The following is a 26,612-nucleotide window of genomic DNA, read 5'->3' as shown; positions in this document are numbered from 1 at the left end:
CCATCCATAGTGGGCAGTGGTCACCGTGTCTATTACACTATTATGGCTACTGTATCTTCCAGTTCTGTAATCTTCATTTGGCGCTGGGTGGGGGGGGTCACACTGGGAACTTCAGTTTGCTGGTGACTCTGTGGGCTGTCATCTAGGGCACGCATTGCAAAGGCTCCTGCCAGTTCAAGGCCCCGCAGGCACCCGGCCACTGAGAACAGATGCTGAGGCAGCCATCTGTCCTCTGGCAGTGGCCAAGCTACAGCCCCCATGGCCTGCCGGCAGGTCTGGGTTACAGCCCCCTCTAGCGCCTGTTCCAGGAAACTAGAGGCCAGAAGAGAAACCCCTGGGTCGCCCCACAGCTGCTCCTCCAGTGTGGAGTCCCCAGTCAGTTTGCCCCCTTCTCTCCAGCTCAGATCCTCCCCCGTTGTCCGCTGAACTAGCTGCAAGGTGTTCAGTTGTAACTGGGCGGGGGGGTAGCCGGGAAAGTGAGTCTGCCCCACCTCTGAAGCAGAGGATCCCAGCACCCTCACTTCAGTGCTGATGCTCTCATCTCGACCACAGCCAAGGCCTTCCCAGCAGCCTCACGTGGCGTCTGCCTGGCTCCCTTCCAACCCATTCTCTGACAGCCAGAGTAGTCTCCTACAAACACAAACCTCCTAGTGAAACCCTCCCACCTCAAACCCTCCCTTGTGTCCCCCACCGGGACCCAGAGGACCCTGCTCCCCCTGGATGCCCTGGCTTCAGCCGAGGGGTGGAACGGTGTCAGGCCCCCTCCCTGTATCTGTTCCTGTGGCTGCGGAAAGACAGTGCTATAAGCCTGGCAGCTTAAACAAGAGAAATTCTGGACGTTCTGGAAGCCAGAAGTCCGAGATCACAGTGTCGGAGCCTGGTTCCCCTGCGAGCTGTGAGGAAGTCTGTCCCAGGCCACTCTCCTGAGCCTGCAGACACCCCACCTTCACGTGCTTCTCCCTGTGTGCTTGTCTGTCTCCAGTCTCCCCTTTTCATGAGGACACAGTCAAACGGATTAGGGCCCACCCTAAAGATACCCTAACTTGATGAGTCTCTATGGCCCTATCGCTAAGTAACATCCCCTTTTGAGGCCCAGGGCGGGGAGGGAGGGTCAGGACTCCACCACGTGAACTCTGGGGGGCACAGCACAAGTGAGCGGCCACACTGCCATCGCAGGCCTCTGTGCGTGCTGTCCGCCCCCCAGTTAACTGCCCTGTGCTGTGTGCTCAGCCGCCCAGTCGTGTCCAACTTTCTCCCCGTGGACTGTGGTCCGCCAGGCTCCTCTGTCCATGGGACTCCCCAGGCAAGAACACTGGAGAGAATCGCCATGCCCTTCTCCAGGGGATCTTCCCCACCCAGGGATGGAACCCAGGTTTCTGCCACAGCAGGTGGATTCTTTACCATCTGAGCCACCAGGGAAGTTAACTTTTATGAGAGTTAACTATTACTCACCCTTTATATACCACCACAGCCGTCACACCAGGAAGCCTTCCCAGTCTACACCAAGTTCCTTGGCCTTCATCCCTCATGCTGATTAACCTGCCACCCAGTAGACCAAGACCCAAGCCGGCAAGACCAGACTGGCCCGACCCGGGCCTGCAGGAGACGTTAGGGTCACAGAAGCCACTCGAGGACACGAAAGGGCACGACCACACGCCTCACCGAACACAGGTTCGCAGGAGCCAACAGATCGGGACCCAGCCGGCCCCCGGCCCCCGGCCCTGGCCAGCGTCCCTTCAGTTATCCAAGGCCCCGCCACGCCCCCGGCCGTGTCCTGTCCGCGCCCGAGCTGCCAATAAAGTTGCTCTCGGAGCTGACCGGAAAACGTGCCGTAATCCGCACCGCGGCCGTCGTAAAAGCGCCGGTCTCCCCTGGTGACTAGCAACGCGGGGAAGATGGCGGCGCTGGTAGCGCCTGAGGCCGCGGCCCCCCGGGGCCCGACAGAAGCAGGGGAGACGACCGAGGAGGCGGAGCTGAGCCGCTCTCTGAGCCGCCTGCTGCCCGGGCTGGAGGCCGACAGCAAGCTGGGCCGGCGGCGCGCTCTGGAGGCGCTGCAGCGGGCGCTGGAGGCGGCGCAGCCCGAGGCGCCCGACGCTGACCCCGACGCCGCGGCTGCGGCCTTCCAGGGCCCGTGGGTGCACCTGCTGCTGCCGCGCCTGTTGCGCCGCCTGGCTGACCCGGCCGAGGGCTGCCGCACGCTGGCCGTGCACCTGCTGGGGCTGGGCCTGCGGCGCGCCGCGCGGCCCCGCGACGCCCTCCCGCGCCTGCTGCCCGCGCTCGCCGCGCGGTTGGCCAGCCCCGAGCCCGCGCGCCGCCCGCCGCCAGAGGCCTGTGAGGAGCTGCGGCTGGCGCTCGTGCAACTGCTCGGCCTGGCCGTGCGCCTTGCCGGCGCCGCGTTTGCGCCCCACCTGGACGACGCGGTGCGCGCGCTGCGCTGCACGCTGCTCGACCCCTTCGCCGCCGTGCGCCGCGAGAGCTGCGAGTGCGCCGTCGGCCTGGCACGCGCCACTCCAGGTGCCAGCCCCCCGTCCCCTCCCGGCGGCCCCTCCCCGCGCCCTGCTGCAGCTGCAGCGGCAACCCCAACCCCGAGCGCAACGTCTGCCACATCTCCCGGTCTCAGCGCCTCTCCTGCGCTCCGGGCCTCTCCTCTGGGCCCTCGCACCCTGGGCAGCAGTGAACCAGAGCCTGCCTTGATCTGAGGACCTGAGCGCTGAGAGAACTCGCTGGAAGTACCACTGAAATAGCGACCTCACACAGGTCTGAAGCAGCGGAGGGTCCACCTGGGTCCCACGAAGACCCCCTGGTCCTGACTTTCTGTGAGGCCCGTAGAAGCGGGGTGGCTTTGCCTGAGGCGGTGCTGGTGCGGTTTCCTGTGCAGTGCTGCATGTCTGGCTCGGCAGGACCTGGGGACATGCGGTCTCTCCCCACTCCGGGCACCTGTCGCAGCCATTGGCAGCTTCAGGCTCTCCCCTCCCAGCTGCCCTGTTCAGCTGACATGGGGTCCAGCCCCAGGCCTCTGAGAGAGGTGCTCGTCCTGTCCCTGCGCCTCTCCAGTGCTGAGGGTACAAAGCTCCCAGCGGAACCAGGCCAGAGTGGAGGCCCCCAGGCTCCCCTGGTGACTGGTCACCTCCCCGCCCCACAGACCACTTCCACATGCAGTCGGAGTCCCTGATCGGCCCCCTGATGCAGTCCATCTCCCACCAGCACTGGAAGGTGCGGGTGGCCGTCATCGAGGCCACGGGCACGGTGATCCAGTTCGGCAGCGGCAAGTCAGTGGATGATGTCCTTCCTCACTTTGCTCAGCGGCTCTTTGACGACGTTCCCCAGGTAAGGGGAGTTTCTCCTCCGGGCGGTCCTTTTTCTCCACCAGAAGCGTGCCAGTGTGCTATTTGTCACTCACTTTTGTCCTTTTTTAAAGATATATGTGACCCCAAAATGTCCTTCCATCATTCCCAGTCACAGGGTGTTCCTATTTCACATTTTTGAGAAGCTGAAGGAGAACTGACTTGTCTTGGTATGTTTGTTATTCTTAATTCTAAAGAATGGGGAAGAGGACTGTTTGCTTTTAGGAAGAAACTCTAAACTGAGTGTTTCCACGGTTTGTAGAAATATGTGTAACATGCCATCCATCAAGGTGATTTAATTGAAAAACCACAGAGATTGGCAAACTAGGAGGATTGGAGCCAGGGTTGGTGTATTTGGGTAATTCCTTCCCCTTGGCTTTGGGGCCTGCGGAGACAGACAGACAAGACAGGCAGGCAGGTGGAGGTGAGAGAAGCAGCTCTTTTGTCGGCAGAAGCCAGCTCAGAGTCGTGGATCTAAGGCTGTGAGGGGCAGAGTGAAGGCCATGAGGGCAGGCTCTCTCCCAAAGGGAGAGTGGGGGAAGGGCTCCCGTCCCTGGGGCAGGAGGAGCAGTGGTTGCTGGGGGGGCACCTGCAGGGTGGGGGACACGTGGCCCCTGTGCCCCTGGCAGAGGGAACGCCAGCCTTCTCGTGCCCTGTCCGTCAGTACTTACACGCCATCGTGTTCCTTCCCACGGAGATCCTACACGTCTGAGGCTGGGGCCGGTATGAGTGCCAGGGCCCCGGCTGGAGCTGGCCGCCTCCAGGCCTGGGCCTGTCGACCCCAAAGCCTGCTCCCCAGCACCTCAGCTGGCCGCCTCCAGGCCTGTCGACCCAAAGCCTGCTCTCCAGCACCCCAGCTGGCCTCCTCCAGGCCTGGGCCTGTCGACCCCAAAGCCTGCTCCCCAGCACCCCAGCTGGCCTCCTCCAGGCCTGGGCCTGTCGACGCCAAAGCCTGCTCCCCAGCACCCCAGCTGGCCTCCTCCAGGCCTGGGCCTGTCGACCCCAAAGCCTGCTCCCCAGCACCCCAGCTGGCCTCCTCCAGGCCTGGGCCTGTCGACCCCAAAGCCTGCATCCCAGCACCCCAGCTGGCCTCCTCCAGGCCTGGGCCTCACCCAAAGCCTGCTCCCCAGCACCCCAAGCTGGCCTCCTTCCAGCCTGGCCTGCTCGACCCCAAAGCCTGCTCTCCAGCACCCCAGCTGGCCTCCTCCAGGCCTGGGTCTGTCGACCCCAAAGCCTGCTCCCCAGCACCCCAGCTGGCCTCCTCCAGGCCTGGGTCTGTCGACGCCAAAGCCTGCTCCCCAGCACCCCAGCTGGCCTCCTCCAGGCCTGGGCCTGTCGACCCCAAAGCCTGCTCTCCAGCACCCCAGCTGGCCTCCTCCAGGCCTGGGCCTGTCGACCCCAAAGCCTGCTCCCCAGCACCCCAGCTGGCCGCCTCCAGGCCTGGGCCTGTCGACCCAAAGCCTGCTCCCCAGCACCCCAGCTGGCCTCCAGCCACAGCCACACTGGGTCATGTCGTTTGTTTTCTTCTTCTTTATAATTGAAGTGTGTACTTGATTTGCAATGTTGTGTTAATTTTGGCTGTACAAAGGGATTCAGTTACACATGCATGCGTGCTGTCTTCTAGAGTCCTTTCCATTGTGGTTTCTCACAGGATATTGAATATAGTTCCTCGTGTTGTGCAAGAGGACCTTGTTGTTTACTCATGCGTGTATACTAATTTGTATCTGCTAACTCCAAACTCCCAATCCTTCCCTCTCCACTCCCCTCCCCCTTGACAACGGCAACCCAAAGTCTGTTCTTTGTGTCTGTGAGTCTGTCTCTTTCATAGGAAGGTTCAGCTGTGTCATATTTTAGATTTCAAATATAAGTGATATCATATGGTATTTGCCTTTCTCTGATTTACTTCACTTAGTATGATAATGTTTAGGTCCATCCATGTTGCAGCAAATGGCATTATTTTGGTTTTTTATGGGTAAGTAGTATTCCACTGTATATAATGTACCACATTTTCTTGATCCATTCATCTGTCCATGGATGTTTAGATTGTTACCATGTCTTGGCTATTGTAAACAGTGCTGCAGTGAACATTGGCGTGCATGTATCTTTTTGAATTATGTTTAAACATATGCCCAGGAGCTGGATTGCTGGATCATATGTTAGCTCTAGTTTTAGTTTTTTTAAGGAACCTCCATACTGTTCTCCTTAGTGGCTGCATCAGTTTATATTCCAACCAACAGTGTAGGAGGGTTCCCTTCTCTCCACACCCTCTCCAGCATTTGTTATTTGTAGACTTTTCCAAAAAGAATTTTTTTTTATTGTTTATTTTATTTTAAAATTTTTTGCTGCACTGGGTCTTCATTTTCTCCGCTGTGGTGAGCGGAGGCTGCTCTTCACTGCAGTGACTGGGCTTCCCGCTGCAGTGCCCTCGCCTGGCGTGGACACACGCTCGAGCCCGTGCGGGCTTAGTTGTCTGGCGGCCTGTGGAATCTTCCCAGACCAGGGGTCAAACCTGTGTCCCCTGCATTGGCAGGCAATTCTTAACCACTGGAAGACCAGGGAAGTCCATTTGGAGACTTTTTAGTGATAGCCATTCTGACCGGTGTGAGGTGAATATCTCATTGCTGTTTTGATTTTCATTTCTTCAGTAATTATTGATGTGGAATGTCTTTTCATGTGCCTGTTGGCCATCTGTATGTCTTCTTTGGAGAAATGTCTATCAAGGTCTTCTGCCCATTTTTTGATTGGGTTTTTTGGTTTATTGTTCTTGAGTTGTATGAGTTGTTTGTATATTTGGGGAATTAATCCCTGTCAATCACACATCATGTAAATATTTCCTCCCAGTCTGCAGATTGTCTTTTTGTTTTGCTTATGGTTTCCTTTGCGGGGCAAAAGCTTGTGAGTTTGATTAGATCCCATTGGTTTATCTCTATTATGTTGGGAGACTGACCTAAGAAAACATTGGTACGGATTGTGTCAGAGAATGTTCTGCCTATGCCGTCTCCTAGGAGTTTTATGGTGTCGTGTCTTACGTTTAGGTCTTTAAGACGCTTTGAGTCTGTTAGTGTGTCTGGTGTGAGGGTGTGTTCTAACCTCATTGATTTCCATGCAGCTGTCCAGCTTTCCCAGCACCGCTTGCCCTTTCCCCTGTTGTATATTCTCGCCTCCTTTGTTGGAGATTAATTGACTGCAGCTGTGTGGATGACTTCTGGGCTTTCTGGTCTGTTCCGCTGACCCATGTGTCTGTTTTTTTTTGCCAGCACCATGCTCTTTTGATGACTGCAGCTTTGTAGTATTGTCTGAAGTCTGGGAGAGTTATGCTTTCAGCTTTGTTCTTTTCCCTCAGGTTTGTTTTGGCAATTCTGGATCTTTTATGGTTCCATATAAATTTTAGGATTGTTTGTTCTCACTTTATGAAAAGTGTCATGGGTAATTTGATAGGCCTTAAATGAAATCTGTAGCTTACTTTGGGTGGTGCAGCTGTTTTAACAGTATTCGTCAACCCAGGAGCAAGGTGGGTGTCTTTCCACTGCTTTGCGTCATCCTCGGTCTCCTTTATTAATTTTTCTCATTCTCACTATGTAAGTCTTTCACCTCCTTGGTCAGGTTTATGCCTAAGTATTTTAACTTTTTTGGTTGCAATTTTTAAAAAGGATTTTCTTTTTTTACGTTCTCTCTCTGATGTTTCATTTTAGTGTAAAGAAATGTGTTGTTAAGCTCGCTTCCTTGCTGCAGTGGGCGTGGTGTGTACAGGCACGCACACCACCTTCTCAGACGCAGGCAGCGGATGCCCGGGAGGTTCCCGTGCAGACGGCTGCGAACGCTCCACAGGGCTGAGACTGGGCCACGGAGCCTGCTGTGGTCAGTGAGGGTCCGGCCTGAGCCTGAGGACATGGGCTCAAACCAGCGAGACTGGGCATCCTGGCGATCTCCCAGACCCAAGATGCGGACAGCACAGCTGCTGGAGCAGCGAGCTGGCCCTGGGCCCTGCGGCGCCTGCGGGGTGGGCCCGGCTGCCCAGGTCCCCGCCTGGGGGTGCTGCTGACTGTCTCCCGCCCGTAGGTGCGCCAGGCGGTGACGCGCGTGGTGGGGGGCTGGCTGCTGAGCCTGCGGGACCGCTACTCCTTCTTCCACAAGCTCATCCCACTCCTGCTGAGCGGCTTCCATGACGAGATCCCTGAGATTGCGTAAGTGACGATGTGGGGCCGTGGCCGGGCTCCGGTGCCCCAGGCCTGCCCGCTCTCCTCCCAGGCGCGGCCTCTCCTCTGTTGTCATTTCCTGTGGCGGCAGCTTCTTCTCTGGGCCAGAGCCCCCTGCACCAGCCCCCTCTTGCCTACTGAGCGGCCCCAGGGTTTTGACCGGGCAGTTTTGCACCTTCAGCCCCTTGCCTGGCTCACAGACAGGAATTTGTCAGGCAGAGATGGGGGCTGGCAGACCCACTGGCACGTTCTCTTAGGCAGGGGCCCCCGTGGCCAGCCCCCCAGAGCCCCCCGTCCCCTTGGGCACGCTCTGACCTGCAACTGTGTCGTGTGTGGCAGGTGCGAGGCGACCAGCCTCTGGGAGCAGGTCGGCCTGCAGTGGCAGACGGAGAATGAGGAAGACCTCAAGGACAAGCTGGACTTTGCCAGCCCTCCCCCGGCCCACCACCCCTCGCCAGGTGAGTGCAGCCAGCTCGGGCTGATGAGGCGGGCGTGTCCTGGAGGTGTGGCCCGGCAACTGGAAGAAGCCCTCGTGGTCCCAGGCCAGCCTCCCTGGGTACATGGGCACACCCGGCCGAGGAGTGCGAGGCTGCTGGGGGAGTTCTGAAAGCGGGGTGCTTTGTCAACTCATAGAGTTCTTCTGTGAGCCTCACCTGCAGGAGAGACACGGGCCACAGTGGGACGCAGCCCTAGCATTTCGGGTGATGCCTCCTCAGAACAGAGGCTTCCATTGGTGGATCCCCGTCCTGCTCCTTGCTGTGGTTCCTGCCAGACTGGGAGCGCCCGCTCACACGCGTGTGTGTGTGTGCACACCCGTGCGCACATGGGCACCCATGTTTCCCCTCAGCTCCTGAGTCAGATCCAAGCTGCGTTTCCAAGGAGGCCCCTGCCTACCGGGCCCCAGCCCCCCTTCTTGCTCCAGGGCCTTGCATGCATCTAGTTTCCTGTGTTGAGGAAACTCTGTCGGGGGCTGATGTCCCCTGTGAACGTGATGGGGCACCTTCATCACTGCAGGCTGTCTGCAGGTGTTTTCTTACAGTGGAGCCGTGACGGGGTGACGCTGGCAGGACAGAGCCTGGTAAATGTGCGCCAGGTCAGACGGGCGATGCCGTGGGAGGCACCGAGCCTGGGGCCTGCAGGCCCCTGTCGAGTGAAGTCAGGCCCCTCGAGGGACTGCGGGCGTGATGAGCTTGAGGACAGGTGTTGGCACCTGGCGCTGTTCAGTGTGAGGCCCACGGGGAGGCCCCTCCCTGCACCTGGGAGGCCTGCATCTTTTTTTTGGTCTACCTGTCAACTCAGGCAGCGTCACCTCCCACACCACGCAGCTGCTATAAGGGGAAATCACACGTTTTGGAAAAGGTACAAAAAATTAGTTGCTAGCAGGGACTTTTTCTGACTTACTGAAGTTTGAGGACGCACCATCTTCTGAATTACCACGTCCACCATATCATATACAGGAACGGAGGTCAGAGGGGTTGTCGGAGTGAGGCCACGTGCCTGCCTGCCAGCGGACCCCTGCCCAGACTGTCCTAATGTGGCCCCTCATCCCCCAGACTTGCCCCAAGGGACCAGCGTCATCAGGCTTTTTGTCTTTTGCAGAATTATAACAAGCTCACTTAAACAGCTGACAGAATCTGAATCTCTGGAGCTAAGTCTCTCGTAGACCATAGAGACAGAAAAGTAATAGGAGCAAAAATTCAAAGTGGGGCTTCGTGGGTCAAGCTGTTCTTCTTACCAAAACACCCTTTAAACTCTCACTTGTCACAGTCTCATTTCTATTTCTAGAGTTGTTTTGAACCTTTAAGATGAAAATCTTGTAATCAAAATCCTAGAAGGCTTTTTAATAGAAATTGAGAAATTTATCCTAAAATTCACAAGGAAACGCAAGGGACCTAGTGCAGCCAAAACTTTGAAGACGAACACCCAGGTTGAAAGACTAGCTCGTCTGGCTTCAAGACGTAAAGACAGAGAGACGTAAAGCCAGAGTGAGTGGGCGTGGAGGGGTCGGCATCAGACAGACAGGCCTGTGGGCAGAGCAGAGTCAGATAGATACACGGGTGGCCTCTAGATTCGGATGACCTGCAGAGACAGCTCAGGAGAAAGGGCGTCTGCAGTGGAGACGGCGCCCCTGGACCTGGATCCCGTCCTCCTGTCGCACGAGGCTGAGCCCCAGTGGCCTGTGCGCTTGAGGATAGGACCCACACACTCCACAAAGGAACGACTGGTGGACTGGTTCTCATCAAAACGAAAACGTCTGCTCTTTGGAACATGCTGAGAAAATGAAGCTGAAGGTGCAGACCGAGGAGATGTTCGCAGATTGTGTGCATAGGGCTTGTTTCCAGAGCACAAAGAGAATGCGCAAACTCAGCATCGGAAATAATCCAGCTTTAGTGGGTAAAAAAAGATTGAGAAGACACTTGCCTGAAGACACACAGATGTCAAGTAAGCACCTGAGAAGATGTCCCAGGTCATGCATGGGTCCCAAGGGGAGTGCACAGTGGAGCAGCAAGGAGACACCGGCCCGCTGGGCCTGAGCCTGCCCTGCTGCTGGTGTAGAGGCAGCGGAGCCACAGGTCCTGGGCGTGGCGGAGGGAGCGGCAGGGGTGGGCGCGGAGCAGAGGGAGGGCAGCACGGCCGCTTTGAAAATCCATCCCTGTTTCTTAAACCGTTAAGTGCCTTCCTGCTGGGTGCTCCCGCGGGCACTCCTGGGTGTGCCCACCCAAGAGAACTCCTGTTAGCGACAGTCTGCACCAGAGCAGCTCAGGCAACCATCAGCAAGTGGACGGATGGACAGACAAACTGTGGTCTGTCTGTGCAGTGGCACGCTCAGCAGTGAGAAGGCCTCATGTGCCCCACCACGCGATGGGGCTCAGCATGCCTTTCCGCGTGGAGGGGGCCGTGCGCTGTGCTCACAGGAGGTAGGAGAGGCAGCTCCTCCGCGGTGACCAGAAGCCGGCCGAGCTGCCTGAGGGAGGCGTGGGCGGTGGGGGCTGTCGGGAGCACAGGGCGCTTCTGGGCGATGCGTGTGTTGTCTGGAGAGCCGTGTACCCATTTGTTAGCACTTTGAACATGTAGCTTAACGTGTATCGCGCCTCACCATTACTGAAAACTTCCAAGTAAGTAATGACACTCTGTGGCCTCATTTCCTTCTGTCTTCAGAGTCGGGCTGTGTTCTTTAAGGCCTCAGAATATAAACCTGTAGGTCTGCCTTAAATGAGGGACGTGTCATAAGCGACCTTCCCACACACGTCGGTGAGGTGTGTGTGTGTGAATGTCACCATCTCCCTTCACCTTCACGACCTGCAGGGAGCCGCCCGGGGCTGGGCTGCCGAGAGCTCGTCTTCAGAAACCTCTCCAGGATCCTCCCCGCCGTCTGGCACGACATCGCTGACTGGGTGGTGGGCACCAGGGTGAAGTCGGCACAGCTGCTGGCCGTGCTTCTGCTGCACGCGGAGGACCACGTCACGCAGCACCTGGAGCCCGTGCTGCGCGCCCTGCTCCGCGCCTGCGCCGACGAGGAGGCGGCCGTGGTCTGCAGCGTGAGTGGCGTCTGCGGGACTGAGGGGCCCCGGCCTTCCTTCTCAGCTCTGCCGGCCGTGAACTCGGACCTCAGCAGGCACACGGTCACCTCTGCGTGAAGGTGTAGATGTGCCATGGCCCCCCGCAGCCCTGGGCCTGTGAGGAGTGGCGTATGAAGGCTCTCCTTGAGTGCATGCGGGCGACTGGCCCCACGTCCGTGTGAAAAAACAGCGTCCACCCACAGGCCCTGCGGTGGTCAGCTTGCAAGGACCATGGGCAGGCAGACGCACAGAGCAGCCCCCAGTGTCCAGCTCAGGTGACCGGGCCTCAGGACGCTCTGATAGCCCTCCCACGAGCCAGACGCGTGACTTCCTTTCCCTGGCAGTTCTGAGCTCACGGGAGGACTCACTTGTTTTTGTGAGCGTTTGAGCAGTTGCCAGGAGGAAACGTGCCCGCAGGGCTGTTTCTGGGGGTGAAAGCATGCGAGGCAGATGCCGAGCAGTGTTGGGGTGACAGGAAGAGGGCCAGCAGCCTCAGCCCCCCTCCCACTCCCCCACCCCCCAGTGCGCGAGGTCTGCAGAGCTGGTCGGCACCTTCGTCAGCCCGGAGGTGTTTCTGAAGCTGATCTTGTCGACGCTGAGGAAGTCACCCTCGCCCTCCGGCCTCCTGGTCCTCGCCTCCCTCATCCGAGGCTGCCCCAGGGAGGCTCTGCAGCCACACGTGAAATTCATCGCCATGGAGCTGGCCCAGGCTCACATCTGCCAAGGGTCTGAAAACGTAAGCATGCTGGGGAGAGAGTGGGGTTCGTAGAGTCAGCCCGTCTCCATGGTGACGCAGTCCTCTGCTGGGGCCATCCACGCATAGGCAGTGACAGTCACCCGTCCCTCAGGCCCCTCGGGGACAGCCAACCGACAAGTTAGCTGGGGTGCAGTCACCGATGTTCTGTTTGGACCCCTGCACTTCCTGGCCTGTTCTGCTCCATCCACCATGGTGCACAGGTCACACTGGCCACAACTCAACTGCCCAGTATTTGTGCTCACGTATTCACAGCCTGTGGCGGCCTCCCTGGACAGCATAGGGTGGAGCACTTATATCACCGAGGGCAGTTCTGTTCCTTGGATGGCACTGCTGTGGGTGATCCTGGGCAGAGGGCCCTCCACCCAGAAGCTGCAAGTCTGCCCACTCTCTGTCGGCCCACACACCTCTCGGACACCGTGTCTCCATGACAAGCTTGTCCTTACCGTGTCATTTGGCTTCTAGCGGGGCTTCCAGCAGGCAGCCTGGTTTGGCACTCATTACTGGGAGCTATGCTTGCTGGTTACAAATTTATTGTCTTAAATTGAGCAGTAAATCCATTACATCTGAAGCTGAAACAATCTAGGTAGTTAGACTTAGTCATTCGGAATAATTTGTAATTATTTGCTATTGATGGAAAAATAACGACCTTGTTTTTGTTTGGTTGTGATGATCTTAAACCTTGACTCTTTGCATTGGGATGTGGCGCTTCTGTCTATCTCTGGAACAACAAGGCTTTGCCTCACTGGGCATCTGCCCTCACTCTGCAGGCCCACGGGAAGCTGGCCCCGCATCAGCTAACGCTCAACAGGGGCGGCCATGCCCACAGAGGTGGACCAGAGCAGGTCCCAGCTACCGTGCTGGGCACATACACATGACCTACACACAGGACCCCCGTCCTGATCTTCTGTCCTCTGTGAAACACAGCAAAGCAGACGCGTGGGAGGGGTGTTGAGGTCCTTCCCCTGGGGGCCATCCCACGCCCACTCCTGGCCCCGTTGCCTGCTTGCTGAGGCTGGAGCCTGGGAGGTGGGTGATGGGCTCGGCCCTCCCAAGGAGCGGCCCCATGTTCCCGTCAGTCAGGAAGCATCTTCTGAGTCATAGAATTTTATTTGTTTTTGTTCACCGGGTGTTACAGGAACCCCGAAGTACACAGAGCAGAGGGGAGAAGCGTGCACCCCTCGTGCCTGCCATGCCTTCCCGGCCTCATCCCGCTGCAGCTTGACTTTGGGGGGAGGCCTCCCGCTGCAGCTTGACTTTGGGGGGAGGCCTCCCGCTGCAGCTTGACTTTGGGGGGAGGCCTCCCGCTGCAGCTTGACTTTGGGGGGAGGCCTGGGGCGTTTGAAGCACATCCAGGGTCCCCTGCCCTTCCAGTGTGTGTCACTGAACTGCACACGGAACCCATGATCCTCAGGCTCAGCAGGGGTTCGCTTTCCCTGCTGTGAAGAGGGACGCCCTCTCCATGTGCGGAAGCCCGGGCCCAGTCCGCCGTGGTTCTGCGGCCTGGCCAGCGGGGCCTCGTCTGAGTGCCGGGCGGGCGCAGGGTGGCTCACGGTGCCGCTCTCTCCTCAGCTCCTGTATGGTGAGCGCCTGCTGCAGTGTGTGCAGGCCGTGGTGTCCGTGGGCCAGGAGGACTGCCGAGGGGCCGGCGAGCCACTCCTAGAGGTGCTGGTGACCATCCTGGCGCTGTGGGGGCCCACGGGCCTCAGCGACAAGGTGAGGGGGAGCCTCCCGCTTCGCTGCAGCCCCTGGACTGTGACTCTCTGCGTAGTCTCTGCTCTCAAACTCCCAAGTGTTGAGCTTGCCCAACCAAAGACGAAGGAATCTGGAACATTTGGGTGTGTCATCTTCAGTGTGGCCTCAGGGGGACTCAGGATTTTAGATTCCTTCCCACTGAAGTTGACTTCAGTGTCTCAGAGTAAAGATGCTGCTTAATCTTGGAGAAACAAAAGAAAGGCGGCCTCTCTGGTCATTAATAAACCTGCGTTTAAGTGAGGTTGAAAGATATAGGAGAGGAAATATTATCATATTTTCCCTATTTAGTTACAGTCCAGCTTTCCAGTCACTTCCGCTCCCCTGGCTCTGTATTTAACTTTAAACCTCCTGCCATCTAGCTCCCCACCCCTGTAAGGACCAAGCGGAGACAGGTCTCTGGCCGCTTCTCCCTGAGCTGAGAGCTCGGCTTCTGCCCCTGGTTTTTTCTCCTCTCTGCCCACGTCATGTCCAGGAGGCACCCACACACTGCCCTCCCTTTCCTCAGTGCCTTTCTAAACTTTCTTTTGTCTCTTTAAAATCCCCCTCTCTGGAGGGCCCGTGTCTGAGCTGGCGGTTTGTCACCACAGAGCCGTAAACATTATGTTAGAAAAGTTGAGTGGGTCCTCACGGAGGGTCTGCAGGCCAGACTCGGGCCCCGGGCATCGTGCAGAGTGCCGGGTGCATCCTGTTCCTCAAGCCTGAGGCAGGGGTGGCGGGGTGTGGGGCTGGCAGGCAGCCCTGGCTCCACCGTCCAGCCAGCCCTCCCCATTTTGCCCCCAAAGCAGCAGACGTACTGTTGCCGCTGATCTGGTCAGGTACAGAGCTCAGAGAGGGGGCCTTGGACCCACCTTCGCTGACCGCGGCTTAAGTCTGTTGAGCTCAGTCCCTGAAGCTGCCTGGTCCCCTTCTCTGCAGACAGAGTCCAGCTGCCCCAGCCCTCTGCCCTGCAAGGACTGCCCTGCCCTGGGTGGTGCAAAATGGGGGCTGTGGGGGATGTTGAGCCTCCTGTAAGTGCACCTTTGTCCGTTTCATTTGTTGTACAGGCGGGAGGGCCAGGGATGTGGGAACCCCAGGTCACATGGCGTGTGCCCGAGTGGCTCTCTGTCCCTCAGGTAGTAAGGGTCTCCAGTGGGTGTGTGAGTCCCACGTTCAGGTTGACTGTCCCAGCCGGTGACTTGCTCCCCCAGGTTCAGGAGACGTTGGCTGAGCTGGCTGCAGTGGAGGGCGTGGACAGCAGCCAGGACCTCTTCCGAGCACATGTGAGCCCCCTCCTGGAGTGGCTGGCTGCCTCGCACCAGGACTGGACCGGCCACTCCGTGGAGCTTCTGCAGCTGGACGTGGTGCTCACCCACTCAGGTGAGCTCTGGACAGGTGCCCCGGGCTGGGGTCAGGGCACTGGTGCCGTGGCAGCTCGGGCAGCCCCAGTGCAGATGGGCAGAGCTGCTCAGCACCACCCAGTCGGCCGTGCGCTGGGGCCTGGTTCTTCATTCAGTCATGATCACTGTCGCCTGTGGAGATCGGCCATTTTAAAACCTTATTTTAAAAAGTGCTGAGAATGTCACAGTGAAGAATCGATGTAACGTGGTCTTAAAGGCCTGCCCAGGCACACGTTTTGATGCTGAACCTTGAACGCGTGGCTCAGCGTGGTGCCGTGTGTGTGGCCGTGCTCTTCAGGCCGTGGTGTCTGCATGCTGTTCTCTCTGCCCAGCTGGCTTCCTGCCCTGCGGGTTCGGGGCTCGGGGAAGGGAGACAGGGAGGCGGGAGGGGCGGGCAGTCTTTCTCCGGCCACACTTTTTCCACTCTGACCCTGGGCTCTGAGGCGATGCCTCTGAATAGATTGAAGTCCTGACTGAGTGCGGAATCAGCAGACCGGGCGTAAACCAGAGGGCCTGAGGGTGGCCGTTGTCTCTTCTGACACACACGACCCAGGTCAGCGCAGGGCCTGGTGGGGAAGGCAGCTTGTGACTCGCATCCAGACCCGGAGACCCTGTCAGCCCGTCACGGGCGGGCCCAGGCCCTGAGCAGCGTCGCTGCATTTGGGATCCTGCCAGGCTCAGGGCCAGGGCACCGCCGCTCCGTCTGGTGACAGGCATAGGAAGGTCATTGACTGCCAGGTTCGGGGCACACATCCAGCAGTTTTTATACTCTGAGTAGTTGATTTCGGTTGGTCTTTAAAAGACTGCTTGACTTCAGTGTGTTTACGAATTTGGTGAGATGTATGAAGAAAAAGTTCACATGGTGAACAGAGCCATGGCGGAGGTGGGGGGGGGGGGGGTGGCCCATGGTGTCCTATGCCGAGAGCGTCCCGCCCGCCACGCCCCGCATGCCTCCTCTCGCGGCCAGAGCGGCTCAGGGCTCCTCCTTCCCATCTTCCTGCCATGCCTGTCTTCTAGGCCCTGCCCTCGGAGAAGCCCTGCCCCAGCTGGTCCCCATCCTCAGGAGCTGCCTTCAGCCAGCCCGGGACCCAGCCATGCGCCTGAAGCTCTTCTCCACCCTGACGGGCGTGCTGCTGGGAGCCCCAGAGACGGTGGATTCACAGGGGTAGGTCGGCTCTGCCGCCACGCTGCCCCCACACTGAGTTAGGGCTGGGCCATCCCCCACCTGCCCCGACACTGAGGTCTCGTGGGAACTGGGGTGACCCCAGGCTCTCGGCCCTGCTGTCCTGCGGCTCCCTCGCCCCACCCCGACTCAGCGCCCCAGGGAAACAGCGCAGTGCCAGCCGCAAGTGCACCACACGGACGCTGAAGCAAAGCTGTGTCCGTGGTCATTAAAACTCCACTGAATGAAAAGTCTCAGGGAACAGTAACTCCTGATGGTTTACATGACTGTGCTCAGCTCTGCACGGCTTCTGGTGCCTGTCAAGCCTCAGAGAGTTGGTTGAATGACCGCAGAGTTCAGAGATCAGGAAACGCATGTTCTTCAGAGGGACTGGAGGCAGTAAACACCGGGCCTCCAACTCGAGGCTTTGGAGGGGAGGGGAGCGGAGCCCTTGGCAGGATGGCAGCAGGCGGCGAGATGCAGTGAGTTGTTTGGGATCTGAGAGAGCAGATCTCCGCCGTCGGCCTGTCCTGGAGTTTCCCAGGGAAATAGCAGGTCATCATTCAGAGCTCGAGTCTCTGGAAGTTACTCTGATCTGCTGTCGGGCCTCTAGCCAGCCCATCATATTGCAGGAAGTTTTATTTCCTACTTGTCTGCAAAGGCTTCAGAGGTTAGGAGAGACCATAGAAGGTACAGAGCCGGCCCTGGCACCATCCTGTGAGTAGAGAACCCACAGGCTAGTTGCTGCCCCTCAGGCCCCTGCTCCGCGAGGACAATGAATCCCCAGGAAAGAAGCCTCCGTGCCGGACTGAACTCCCTCAAGAAACTGCACCCGGAGGCTTCTTGTGAAAAGAAAGTCGCTCAGTTTCAACTATTTAGTGAAAGTATTAGCTGTTTTTACAGGCAGGAAAGACTTTGGGAAACAACACCTGCTTGGTTTTGAACTTTGGGATTCTAAAATCACGGAGCCTAAGACAGCAAGGGACCCCTGTCCCCACCACTGCCCACCCCACCCTGTAAGGACCCCACAGCCGGAGGACAGCGGGCGGGGGCGCCAGGGTTGGGGCAGGAATCCCCGGATGCTAGAGGGTTGCTCCCTGCTCTGGGCGCCCAAGACGTCAACGGAGCCGTCCCCTCGCGCGGAGCGATCCCGTCACGTCATCCCGACACGGAGCGATTCCCTCACGCGGAGCGATCCGCTCACGTCGTCCTCTCGCGTCGAGCTATGTCCTCACGCGGATGTTATGTAACTCCTCTCCCGCGGAGCGAGACTGGGTGCTGGTGGTTCTGGGGGAGACTGTGGGCCCCCCCGGCTGGGCTTCCTTGTCTCGGGACCCAGCTTCGGATGCGTGTGCGTTCTCCGCGTGCAGTGGGACTCACCCTTTGGGAATCTGCTGCGTTTTCTGCCCGCAGCACCTCACTGAAGCCAGAAGCAGCTCAGGGGGCCGCTGCCTCCCTCGTGGCCAGCACTCAGCCCCCAGGCCCTTGTTGCCACGCCGTGTGGGCCACCTCAGCTGGGACGCGAGACTGACCTCTCCAGAGACCCCCGGTGGATCACTTTTCAGGAAACAGCGTCTCTTTGCTAAAAATCAAGCAGGTTGAAAACCTGGGAGGCCTGTGAGTCCCTCTGCTCCAGGTTCGAGGTCAGCGGCTGCGGTGGCTCTGGAGCGCCCCCTGCTGGAGGTCCTGGGGCCCTGGCGCTGGTCAGACTGACGGGGCTCCTGGAGGCAGGGCCACCTGTGCAGCCTGTTCCGGAACGACCTCGGGACACAACCGATGGGTCATGGGCTCAGCAGGATAGGTTTTGCGCCACCAGCAGAGGCCTGTGGGGTAGTGGAGTTGTAAGAAGAGCCAAGGCTTTCCCCTGGGCTTTGGATGGGGCCTCAGCTGTGGCTCCACGGTGTAGGGTGGCCAGGCCCGGCAGTGGGGCTCTGGGCTGGGATCCTGGTTTCATTTTGCTTTGGGTTTGTCCTGACGGAGTGTTGAGAGGAAGGGCCCCTACCGCGTTGGCGGGAATGTCCACATCTCCTGTTGTCCTGGCACGTGGAGCCGTGGGCACAGCCCCAACCTGCCCTCCTGTTGAGGTGGTGGGTGTGGTCAGAGGGACTTCACATCGTCTCAGGGACCGTGAGGCCTGTCTCTGTGAGGTCACTGCCCTTGGAGTGACTTGTCATCCCAGTGATACTCCAGGAGGGGTGGTGGACAAGGCAGCCCCTCGGTCGCAAAGTGGGAGGGAGGCCGGAATATACAGCAGCCCTGGGGTCCAGTCCCAGGAGAGGTGGCCGGAGCCCCCGCGCAGCCATGGGAGAGCCCACGCCCCTCTGAATCCCTGGCCCTGAGAGGCAGGGCTCTTGCTCAGCGTCCAGGGTTTCTGCTGTTTCCTCTGGCCTTTTCCCTCAGCGCCGTCCGTTTCCCAGACAGAAGCGCTGCCTTCAGGGAGTCTGAATGCCCCTCACCCGCTCTCTCCTTCTTCTACTCCAGGCAGCTCCACGGCTACCTGGACACCCTGGTCCAGGACATCTTGGTCCCCAACCTGCAGTGGCATGCCGGGAGGACGGCCGCAGCCATCCGCACGGCAGCCGTGTCCTGCCTCTGGGCGCTTGTCAGCAGCGGGGTCCTGTCGGACGGGCAGGTAGGGCTCATGCGTCCCAGGCCCAAGAGGGAGGGGTATGTGCCCTGGAAGAGTGCTCGCTCGCCTGAGTCTCCTGTCCTGACAGCCGCAGCAGGTGGTCCCAGGCAGACCGAGGTCTGGACCGTGGGGCTCAAGGGCAAGCAGAGGTCTGGGGGAGAGTCTGGGTTTCCCTGGGTCACCTGGGGGTTTTCTCTGGTGATTGTTACCCTTTATGAGAAAAGAACTTCATCAAGGAGTCTAACTTGAGTGTTATTTGTATTTGCATCTCATTTAGAGGGGGAATTGTGGAAATAGTAGAAGTAGGGGAAACAGTGTGATGCCTGAACGGCTGTTACTTAAGTTAAAATGTCCCCCTGGGGACTTCCCTGGTGGTCCAGTGGCTAAGACTCCACGCTCCCAATGCAGGGGCCCGGGTTCGATCACTGGTGGGAGAACTAGATCCCACTTGCCGCAACTAAGAATCGCATCCCACAGCTGAAGACCCTGCATGCTGCAGCTAGCACAGCCAAATTAATTCGTAACAACATTTACAAAAACGTCCCCTAAACTTGACTGGACAGGACACCCGGTTCTGCTAGCAAGTAGTGGGCTGTGTAGGATCCATGCCTAAGACTTTCTGAATAACAGATTTTTTAAGGATCAGCTGACCAGTGTTCAAATTATCTGGATTTAAAATCAAGACTCAAGTCTGCTTCTCACGTAAAAATTTCAGAACAGCGTTCCAGACTCTGTGATGGTTGCATTAAAACCAAGTCTTTCCCATTACAGGTGATGCACACGGTGTCTGCATAGCGGTCTCTGTCCAGCCATGACCCACAGCTCATGTGGTTTCTTATTGTAGATACAGGACGTGCAGGAAACATTGATGCCTCAAATTCTGACCACCCTGGAAGAAGATTCTCAGATGACTCGATTGATTTCATGCCGGATCATTAACTTGTTTTTAAAGACCTCTAATGGTGTGATTGATCCAGACAAATTCATCAAGATTTATCCTGGTAGGACATGCTTCTTTCCCTGGTCATGTGTGTGTGTGTTTGACAGTTGTTTCTGTCAGAGGAAGAACAGGAAATGCTACTTTTGACTTCTGGTCAGGTTGGCTGAGTCTAAACATGGCTGTGGTGGGTTTGACATCACTGAGTAAGGAACGTAACAGGAGAAACAGGACAGGCACCTTGTGGACCAGAATTGAGGGGTGGGTGCTCAGATGCCCACAGGAGCCAGGGGCCATCCTGCCACGGGCAGGGTCTGCACCCTGGGAGTGAGGGCCCCTGCCTCACGTACCCTGTGTCAATGCCTCCTGGAGCCTGAGCACCAGCGAGTCCCAGACGCACAAGTGCAGTGCGGCCCAAGCAGAGCACTTTGCTGGGGGCGGGCCTGCCGCTGAGGACCTCGGGGCTCGTGGGTGCGCCCTCACTGGAGGGAGTTACAGGCCCTGTGTGCCGTCTTCTCTGAGTGAGGTCATGAGCCACAGAAGGCTGCAAGGATAACAGCCTTCAAAACAAGTTGAGCGCTTCTGGCTGCAGGCTCTGTGGAAAGGGTGTTGGACGCCACCATGTCTGGCCTGCAGGTGCCAGGAGGCAGGCGAGGAGGACAGGCGTTCCCGCAGAAAGAGGAGTCCACTGTCCCTGTGCCCAGGGCCATGATAACCCTGAATCCACTGCCGTGTGACCATCTGATTCCCTGCCGACAACTCAGAACCAGTGTTGTCTTGGAACCTGCTGCACATTTCAGAATGAACTTTCATAGAAAGTGAAAAAAACAAGTTGAGAAAAATGCAAATGGGAGCACAGAAACCCTGGGAGAACCTGGGGGGACGGTGCTAAGTCTCTAGAAGACACCAGTGGTGGGGCCGGCATCTCGTGTGGGCTCTGAGGGAAAAGCACCTGTTGATAAGAGTCTCTCCCATTCATGGGAGGTGTTCCTGCCCCTCAGGAAGGACTGCTCCCCCAGGACGTTCGGTCCTGGAGGCTCAATAGAAACAGCCGACGTGGCTGGTGGCCGTCATGTCACCAGCCCTCCCCTCCATCCTCAGAGCCACTGTGGGCAGAGAGTAGAGTCAGCACACGCCCTTCCTGCCGTCTACATGGTGGGGAAAATGGGGTGGCTAGGGCATAACGCCTGTGAATGACTGAGCCTGAGCATCTCGGAGATGGGGGAACCCCAAGGCCACCCTACTGGTCAGAGAGCGCAGACTCCCAGGCAGGCCAATCATGCCTCCACTAGGTGTCCATGGAGTCCACCCCTGGGCCAGAGCAGCCAAGGGTCCCAGGACACCCCTTCCCCAGCACCCGCGTGTTGGTTTCCCGGGACGGGTGCTGGGAGCTTAGCCTGCCCCGAAACCTCTGCTCACACTCCTGCCCCACCCCTGCCCCCAGAACTCTTAAAGCGGCTGGACGACGTTTCCAACGACGTGAGGCTGGCAGCCACCTCTGCCCTGGTCACCTGGCTGCAGCGCGTCCAGCGGGAGGCCTCGAAGTGCTGCTATGAGAGCAGCATCCAGCACCTGTACCGCGAGCTCCTCGTGTACCTCGATGACCCGGAGCGCACCGTCCAGGACGCGGTTCTCGGTAAGAGCCTTGTCCCTGTGTGGGCTGGCCACACGGGGGCCACTGGCTGGCACTGCGGCTCTCAAGGTAACAGGAGGCGACTTGGAAACTGCTTACAGTAGCAGCAGTTGTGAACGGACGGGTGGTCTCGCTTTGTACCAGGAGCCAGCACATGTGCTCAAGGGGGTTCCTGCAGACCCCACACCATGGGCAGGGGTGCAGAGACCGCCTCGCACACATGCGCTCAGCCATGGCCAACACCCCCGCCTGGCAGTGCACGTGTTCCAGTCAGCGAACCTGCAGGGACACGTCGGCCGCCCTGTCTTTGGTTTACTTTGGGGTCTCTGGGCGCTGTGGTCTGTCGGTCTGGACGTGCCTGCCACGTCCAGTGTCGCTCGTAGTCCCTGAAAGCCCTGGCGCTTCCCCATTCGTCTGTCTCCCTGTCCCTCCTAGACTTCAGCAGCCACTCAGCTTCGCTGCCTCTGTAGTTTGCATTTTCCAGAACATCATATTCTTGAAATCATGTGGCATGAAGCCTTTCCATGTTGACTTCTTTCACATGGTAATAGGCACTTTAGGCTCCTTTTCATGGTGTAAGGGCTCATTTTTTAGCTCTAATACCTCGTCTGAGTGAACCAGTGTATTTATACCTTCACTGATCACTTTACACAGGCATCTTCATTGTTTCCAGATTGTGATGATAATGTACAAAGCTCTAAACATCTGTGTGCAGGATTTTTGCAAATGTAAGTTTTCAGCTCCTTTGGATAAATATCAAAGATTGTGATTGCTGGCTCATATGGTTAGAGTATGGTTTGAAAGTGAAAAGTGAAAGTCATTCAGTTTTGTCCGACTCTGCGACACCATGGACTGTATAGTCAGTGGACCTTTCCAGGCCAGAATACTGGAGTGGGTAGCCTATCCCTTCTCCAGCGGATCTTCCCAACTCAGGAATCAAACCGAGGCCTCCTGCACTGCAGGCAGATTCTTTACCAGCTGAGCCTCCCGGGATGCCCGAGAATGTGTTTAATTTTTAAGAAATCGCCAAAGTGGCTGCACCATTTTGCAGTGCCACCAGCAAGGTGAGAGTCCCCGTTGTTCCACACTCTGCCAGCAGGTGGCGTACTGGCTCTGGCCATTCTGACAGGTGTCTACAGATTGCTCCTTATTTTAATTTGCGTCTCCCTGGTGACACCATGTGGAGCATCTTCTCACATGCTTACATCTATATCTCTTCTTTGGTGAAGTGTCTGTTAAGGTCTTTGTCGCATTTTTTAATTGGGTTGTTTTTTAAGACTTTATTATACTGTGTACACGTCAATCCCAATCTCCCGATTTATCCCTCCCCCACTTCCCTTCTAGTGACCATACTCTCTTTCTGTTTCGTAAATAAGTTCATTTGTATAATTTTTTTTAGATTTCACATGTAAGCAATATCATATATCTTTCTCTGTCTGACTTACTTAATATTACAGTCCCTAGGTCCATCCATGTCACTGCATATGGCACTATTTCATTCTTTTTACGGCTGAATAATATTCCGTTGTGTGTGCATGCACACGTGTGTGTCTATATCACATTTTCTTTATCCGCTCATCTCCCCATGGACATTTAGATTGTTTCTGTGTCTTGGCTATTGTTCACAGTCCTGCTGTGAACATTGGGTTGCATGTACCTTTTCAAATTAGTTTTTTCCTGATACACACCCAGTAGTGGCATTGCTGGATGAAATTGTAGTTCTGCTTTCAGGTTTCTCAGGAATCTCCATATTGGTCTCCGTAATGGGTGCACAGTTTACATTCCCACCAACAGGATAGTGGGCTTCCCAGGTAGCGCAAGTGATAAAGAATCCGCCTGCCAATGCAGAAGATGCGGGTTCCGTCCCTGGGTCGGGAAGATCCCCTCGAGGAGGAAATGGCAACCCACTCCAGTATTCTTGCCTGGAGAATCCCATGGACAGAGGAGCCTGGCGGGCTATAGTCCATGGGGTCACAGAGAGTCGGAGATGACTGAGCACATACACACACAACAGGATAGGAAGGCTCCCTTTTTTCCACGCCCTCTCCAGCACTTATTGTTTGCAGACTTTCTAATGATGGCTCTTTGACCAGTGTGATGTGGTACCTCATTGTAGTTTTGATTTGTGTTTCTCTGATAATCAGTGATGTTGAGCATTTTTTCATGTGCTTCTTGGTAAGAAATGTCTATTTAGAACGTCTGCCCACATTTGATTGGGTTATTTCATTGTTTTGCAGTTGAGTTGTATGAGTTGTTTATATATACCTTTTGGAAATTAGTCCCTTGTTGGCTGCATCATTTGTAAATAAGTTGTATTTTCATTTTCATTTAGTTAAAAATGTGTTTTCTCTCGAGACTTCTTCTTTGACCGTTGTGGTGTTCAGAGATGTGTTGTGTGAGCTCCAGCTATTTGGGAGTTTTTCAGCTATCCCTTTGTTAGTGACTTCAGTTTTTACTTCAGTAATTCCACTGTGGTCTGAGAGCAGAGATTATAGTGAAGGTGTGTCTTAACAGCCCTGACTGTGGTCTGTTTTCGTACATGTTCCATAGGAGCTGAGAGTTATGTATATTCTGCTGGGGTTGGATGAGACGGTCTATAGAGACTCAATTGATTGCTGGTGCTCTTGGATTCTGCTTTACCCGACTGCCTGCTGGATCTTCCCATTTCTGAGAGGAGTGTGTGGGAGTCTCCCGCACAATAGTGGGTTCATCTACTTCTCCTCACAGCTGTCATTTTGCCTCGCCTAGTGTGACACTCTGTTACGGGGCTCATACATAAAGATCGTTACGTCTTCTTGAGAACTGACATAATCATTATGCGCCGCCCTTCTTACCGTCTATCACTTCCCTTGCCCAGCAGCCTGCTCTTTATGGCTGTTGTAACTTTATTTTTTTGTTGTTGTTGTAACTTTAATATGAAGCTAAGGTGGACTTAGTATTTATTTCTGGCATAATAAAAGTGTTTTCCTGTTCTGCAGAGGCCCTCAAAGCAGGCAGTGTCCTCTTCCCCGACCTCCTGGTGAAAGAGACGGAGGCCGCCCTCCACAAGCACCGCTCGCCCACCCACTGCGAGCAGCTGCTGCAGCACCTGCGGGCCCTGCCGCCCGCCCCGTGACCGGAGTCCTGGGGGCAGAGCCTCGGCACAGCGGCTGGTGGGGAGCAGACACGCAGCCCTCGTCCTCGCCGGGCTGGACCTCGTGGCCTCCGAGTCTCGTCACAGGGCACCTGTCAGCCAGCAGCGGAGGACCCTCCCAAGCAAGCCTTGACAGCAAGAAGAATGTATTCCCTGAGCTCCCTGCCCAGTGCCTCCTGGGACAGTTTTTCACATCCAGCAGCTTTTGAAATAACTTTCTCTGAGTGGCTTCTGTATTTTTATGTTTTACTCATACCATTCATTAAGAGGTCTGCCAGAAATCGACAGCTAACTTCAAATTAAATGTCAGCTCCTCATACTGGCAGCCTAATCCACGCACTGTGTGTTTTTAGGCTACATGCACTACTAGGTTCATGGGTTATTGGTTCTTTCTTGCTTAAATGCCCACCAAGAAAGTTCTTGAGTGTATATAAAGAAAAAAGCCAAAGTGATTAAAAAGAAGTGTTGTTAAAATAAAAAAAGAAGAAATGTTTCTTCTTTGGGTTCTGTCTAGTGAAACTTTATATCTCAGTGAAGAAACTGAAAAGGATTTGAAATTTTAAGAACTATTATCAACAAAATCTTCCCCTTTTAAAATGTTACGCGGGTTGTATTTGGTCACAGTATTTTCTCTTAGATCAGTAATGCTTACAGTGTTGAAAATAGGATATTTAATCAAATATAATTTTGGTTGCTCTTGTACGTAGCAGTACAGTAAAACTGTGTTATATTTTCTTGCACTTTCTAGCCCCAAGTGCCTAAAAGATTTCATTTTAAGCATTATTTCCATAAGCCAAATATTTATGTTAACACAAGAAAATGCTCTATTTTTTCCAAAAATCAAATATTAACATTTATGCTTTGGTATTTGAAAATATAACTTAAAATATTTATTATAATTATTCTCCACGCCTGTCTTTGTGTGTTTTGGTAACTGAAATTGAGATTCATTTCTTCCTCACAGTTAACCTCACGGTGATCCCAGCCTTAAGAATCCTGGGCCTTTGGACTGAGAGGTTCTCACAGCTCATTGAGGTACCCTCTGTGGACACCAGGTGGCAGGCGCTCCAAACAAGTTAAGACAAGGGCGTCAGCAAGACTTCCAAGGGCATACGCTCCAGTGGGGTCCGCCTGCAGAAGGACTGAGAACCGAGCCTGTAGCACAGACCCGGGTCGCTGCACCCAGGCAGTGCGATTCCTGGCCGTGGTGACACCCCCTTCTGTGCCCTCCCAGGATCTGAGGGCGCAGCTCCTCTCCAAACCCCATTAGGGTTGATGGCTGCAGGGATGGCAGGTGCCCTCAGATGGTCTTCCCCCAGCTCTGCGGCTGCCCTCTGGTGCCTCTGGGTGTCCTTCCTTAGCACCACCTGGAACCTGTCAGAGATGCATGTTATCTGGCCTCGGTCCAGACCTACCGAATCAGAGACAATGGGCCGGGGACTCCTGCCCCGAGAGCATGCGTTTTCACATCCAGCAAGAAGCCCCATCTTCTGCCTCTGGTCAGCCGGTGTCATGGGAGCCAAAAATAAACAGCAGAGAGCTTGGCTAGGAGGACAACACATGCCTGACCCCTCACCTCCCACATGGCCGGGGCTGGGTGCCCCCCACTGCTGTCTGGCCTGGCTGCCATCGCGGCATTAGCAGTGTGCGTTTGCTTCTCTGCATCATTCGGGGAACTATGCAGAGGCAACATGGCAGTGAATCAGGACACCCAACACAATCTTAGCCTATAAAGGGGTAGTAATCTTTTTTTTTTTTTTACCACACCCCATGGCTTGTGGGACCTTAGTTCCCTAACCAGGGATTGAACCTGGGCCCTCTGCAGTGACCATGCCGCATCTTAACTACTAGAGCACCAGGAAATTCCCAGAAGTCTAATTTTTCAATTTGTTTTTTTATGGATTTTGCCATGATGCTTTATCTGGGAAATTTTTGCTCAACCCAAGGTTTTACTTCCTAAATTTAAGAAGCTCAAAAGGTTATTTTCTTAAAGGCAATTTATCTATTTGCCTCAACCCATGCTGTGGTTCAAAAACAAGTTTTACTTCCTTTTAAAGTCTCCTTTCCAGGACCTACATGAAAATAAGACATCCTTCTAGGGCTGAGTTGGTTGGCTGAAGATGAAATACTTAC

The 26,612-nt window shown here is 56.0% G+C and overlaps 1 protein-coding gene across 1 annotated transcript; it reads left to right on the top strand.

Annotated features, from left to right (window-relative positions):
- The first annotated feature begins 1,860 nt into the window (after window positions 1–1,860).
- Window positions 1,861–25,378, top strand: DNAAF5 (dynein axonemal assembly factor 5). Its single transcript, XM_043454855.1, has 13 exons — window positions 1,861–2,514; window positions 3,143–3,327; window positions 7,404–7,528; window positions 7,880–7,998; window positions 10,847–11,079; window positions 11,624–11,836; window positions 13,427–13,570; window positions 14,797–14,965; window positions 16,003–16,150; window positions 18,629–18,779; window positions 19,621–19,777; window positions 21,158–21,349; window positions 24,325–25,378. The coding sequence occupies exons 1-13, from the start codon at window positions 1,896–1,898 to the stop codon at window positions 24,459–24,461; spliced, it is 2,592 nt and encodes an 863-aa protein (XP_043310790.1). The 5' UTR covers window positions 1,861–1,895; the 3' UTR covers window positions 24,462–25,378.
- Window positions 25,379–26,612: the final 1,234 nt, after the last annotated feature.

The sequence above is a fragment of the Cervus canadensis genome, chromosome 32, assembly GCF_019320065.1.
Source record: "Cervus canadensis isolate Bull #8, Minnesota chromosome 32, ASM1932006v1, whole genome shotgun sequence".
Classification (NCBI taxonomy): Eukaryota; Metazoa; Chordata; class Mammalia; order Artiodactyla; family Cervidae; genus Cervus; species Cervus canadensis.
Note: the sequence above shows the minus strand (reverse complement) of the source record. Positions and strands in the feature narration are given on the sequence as shown.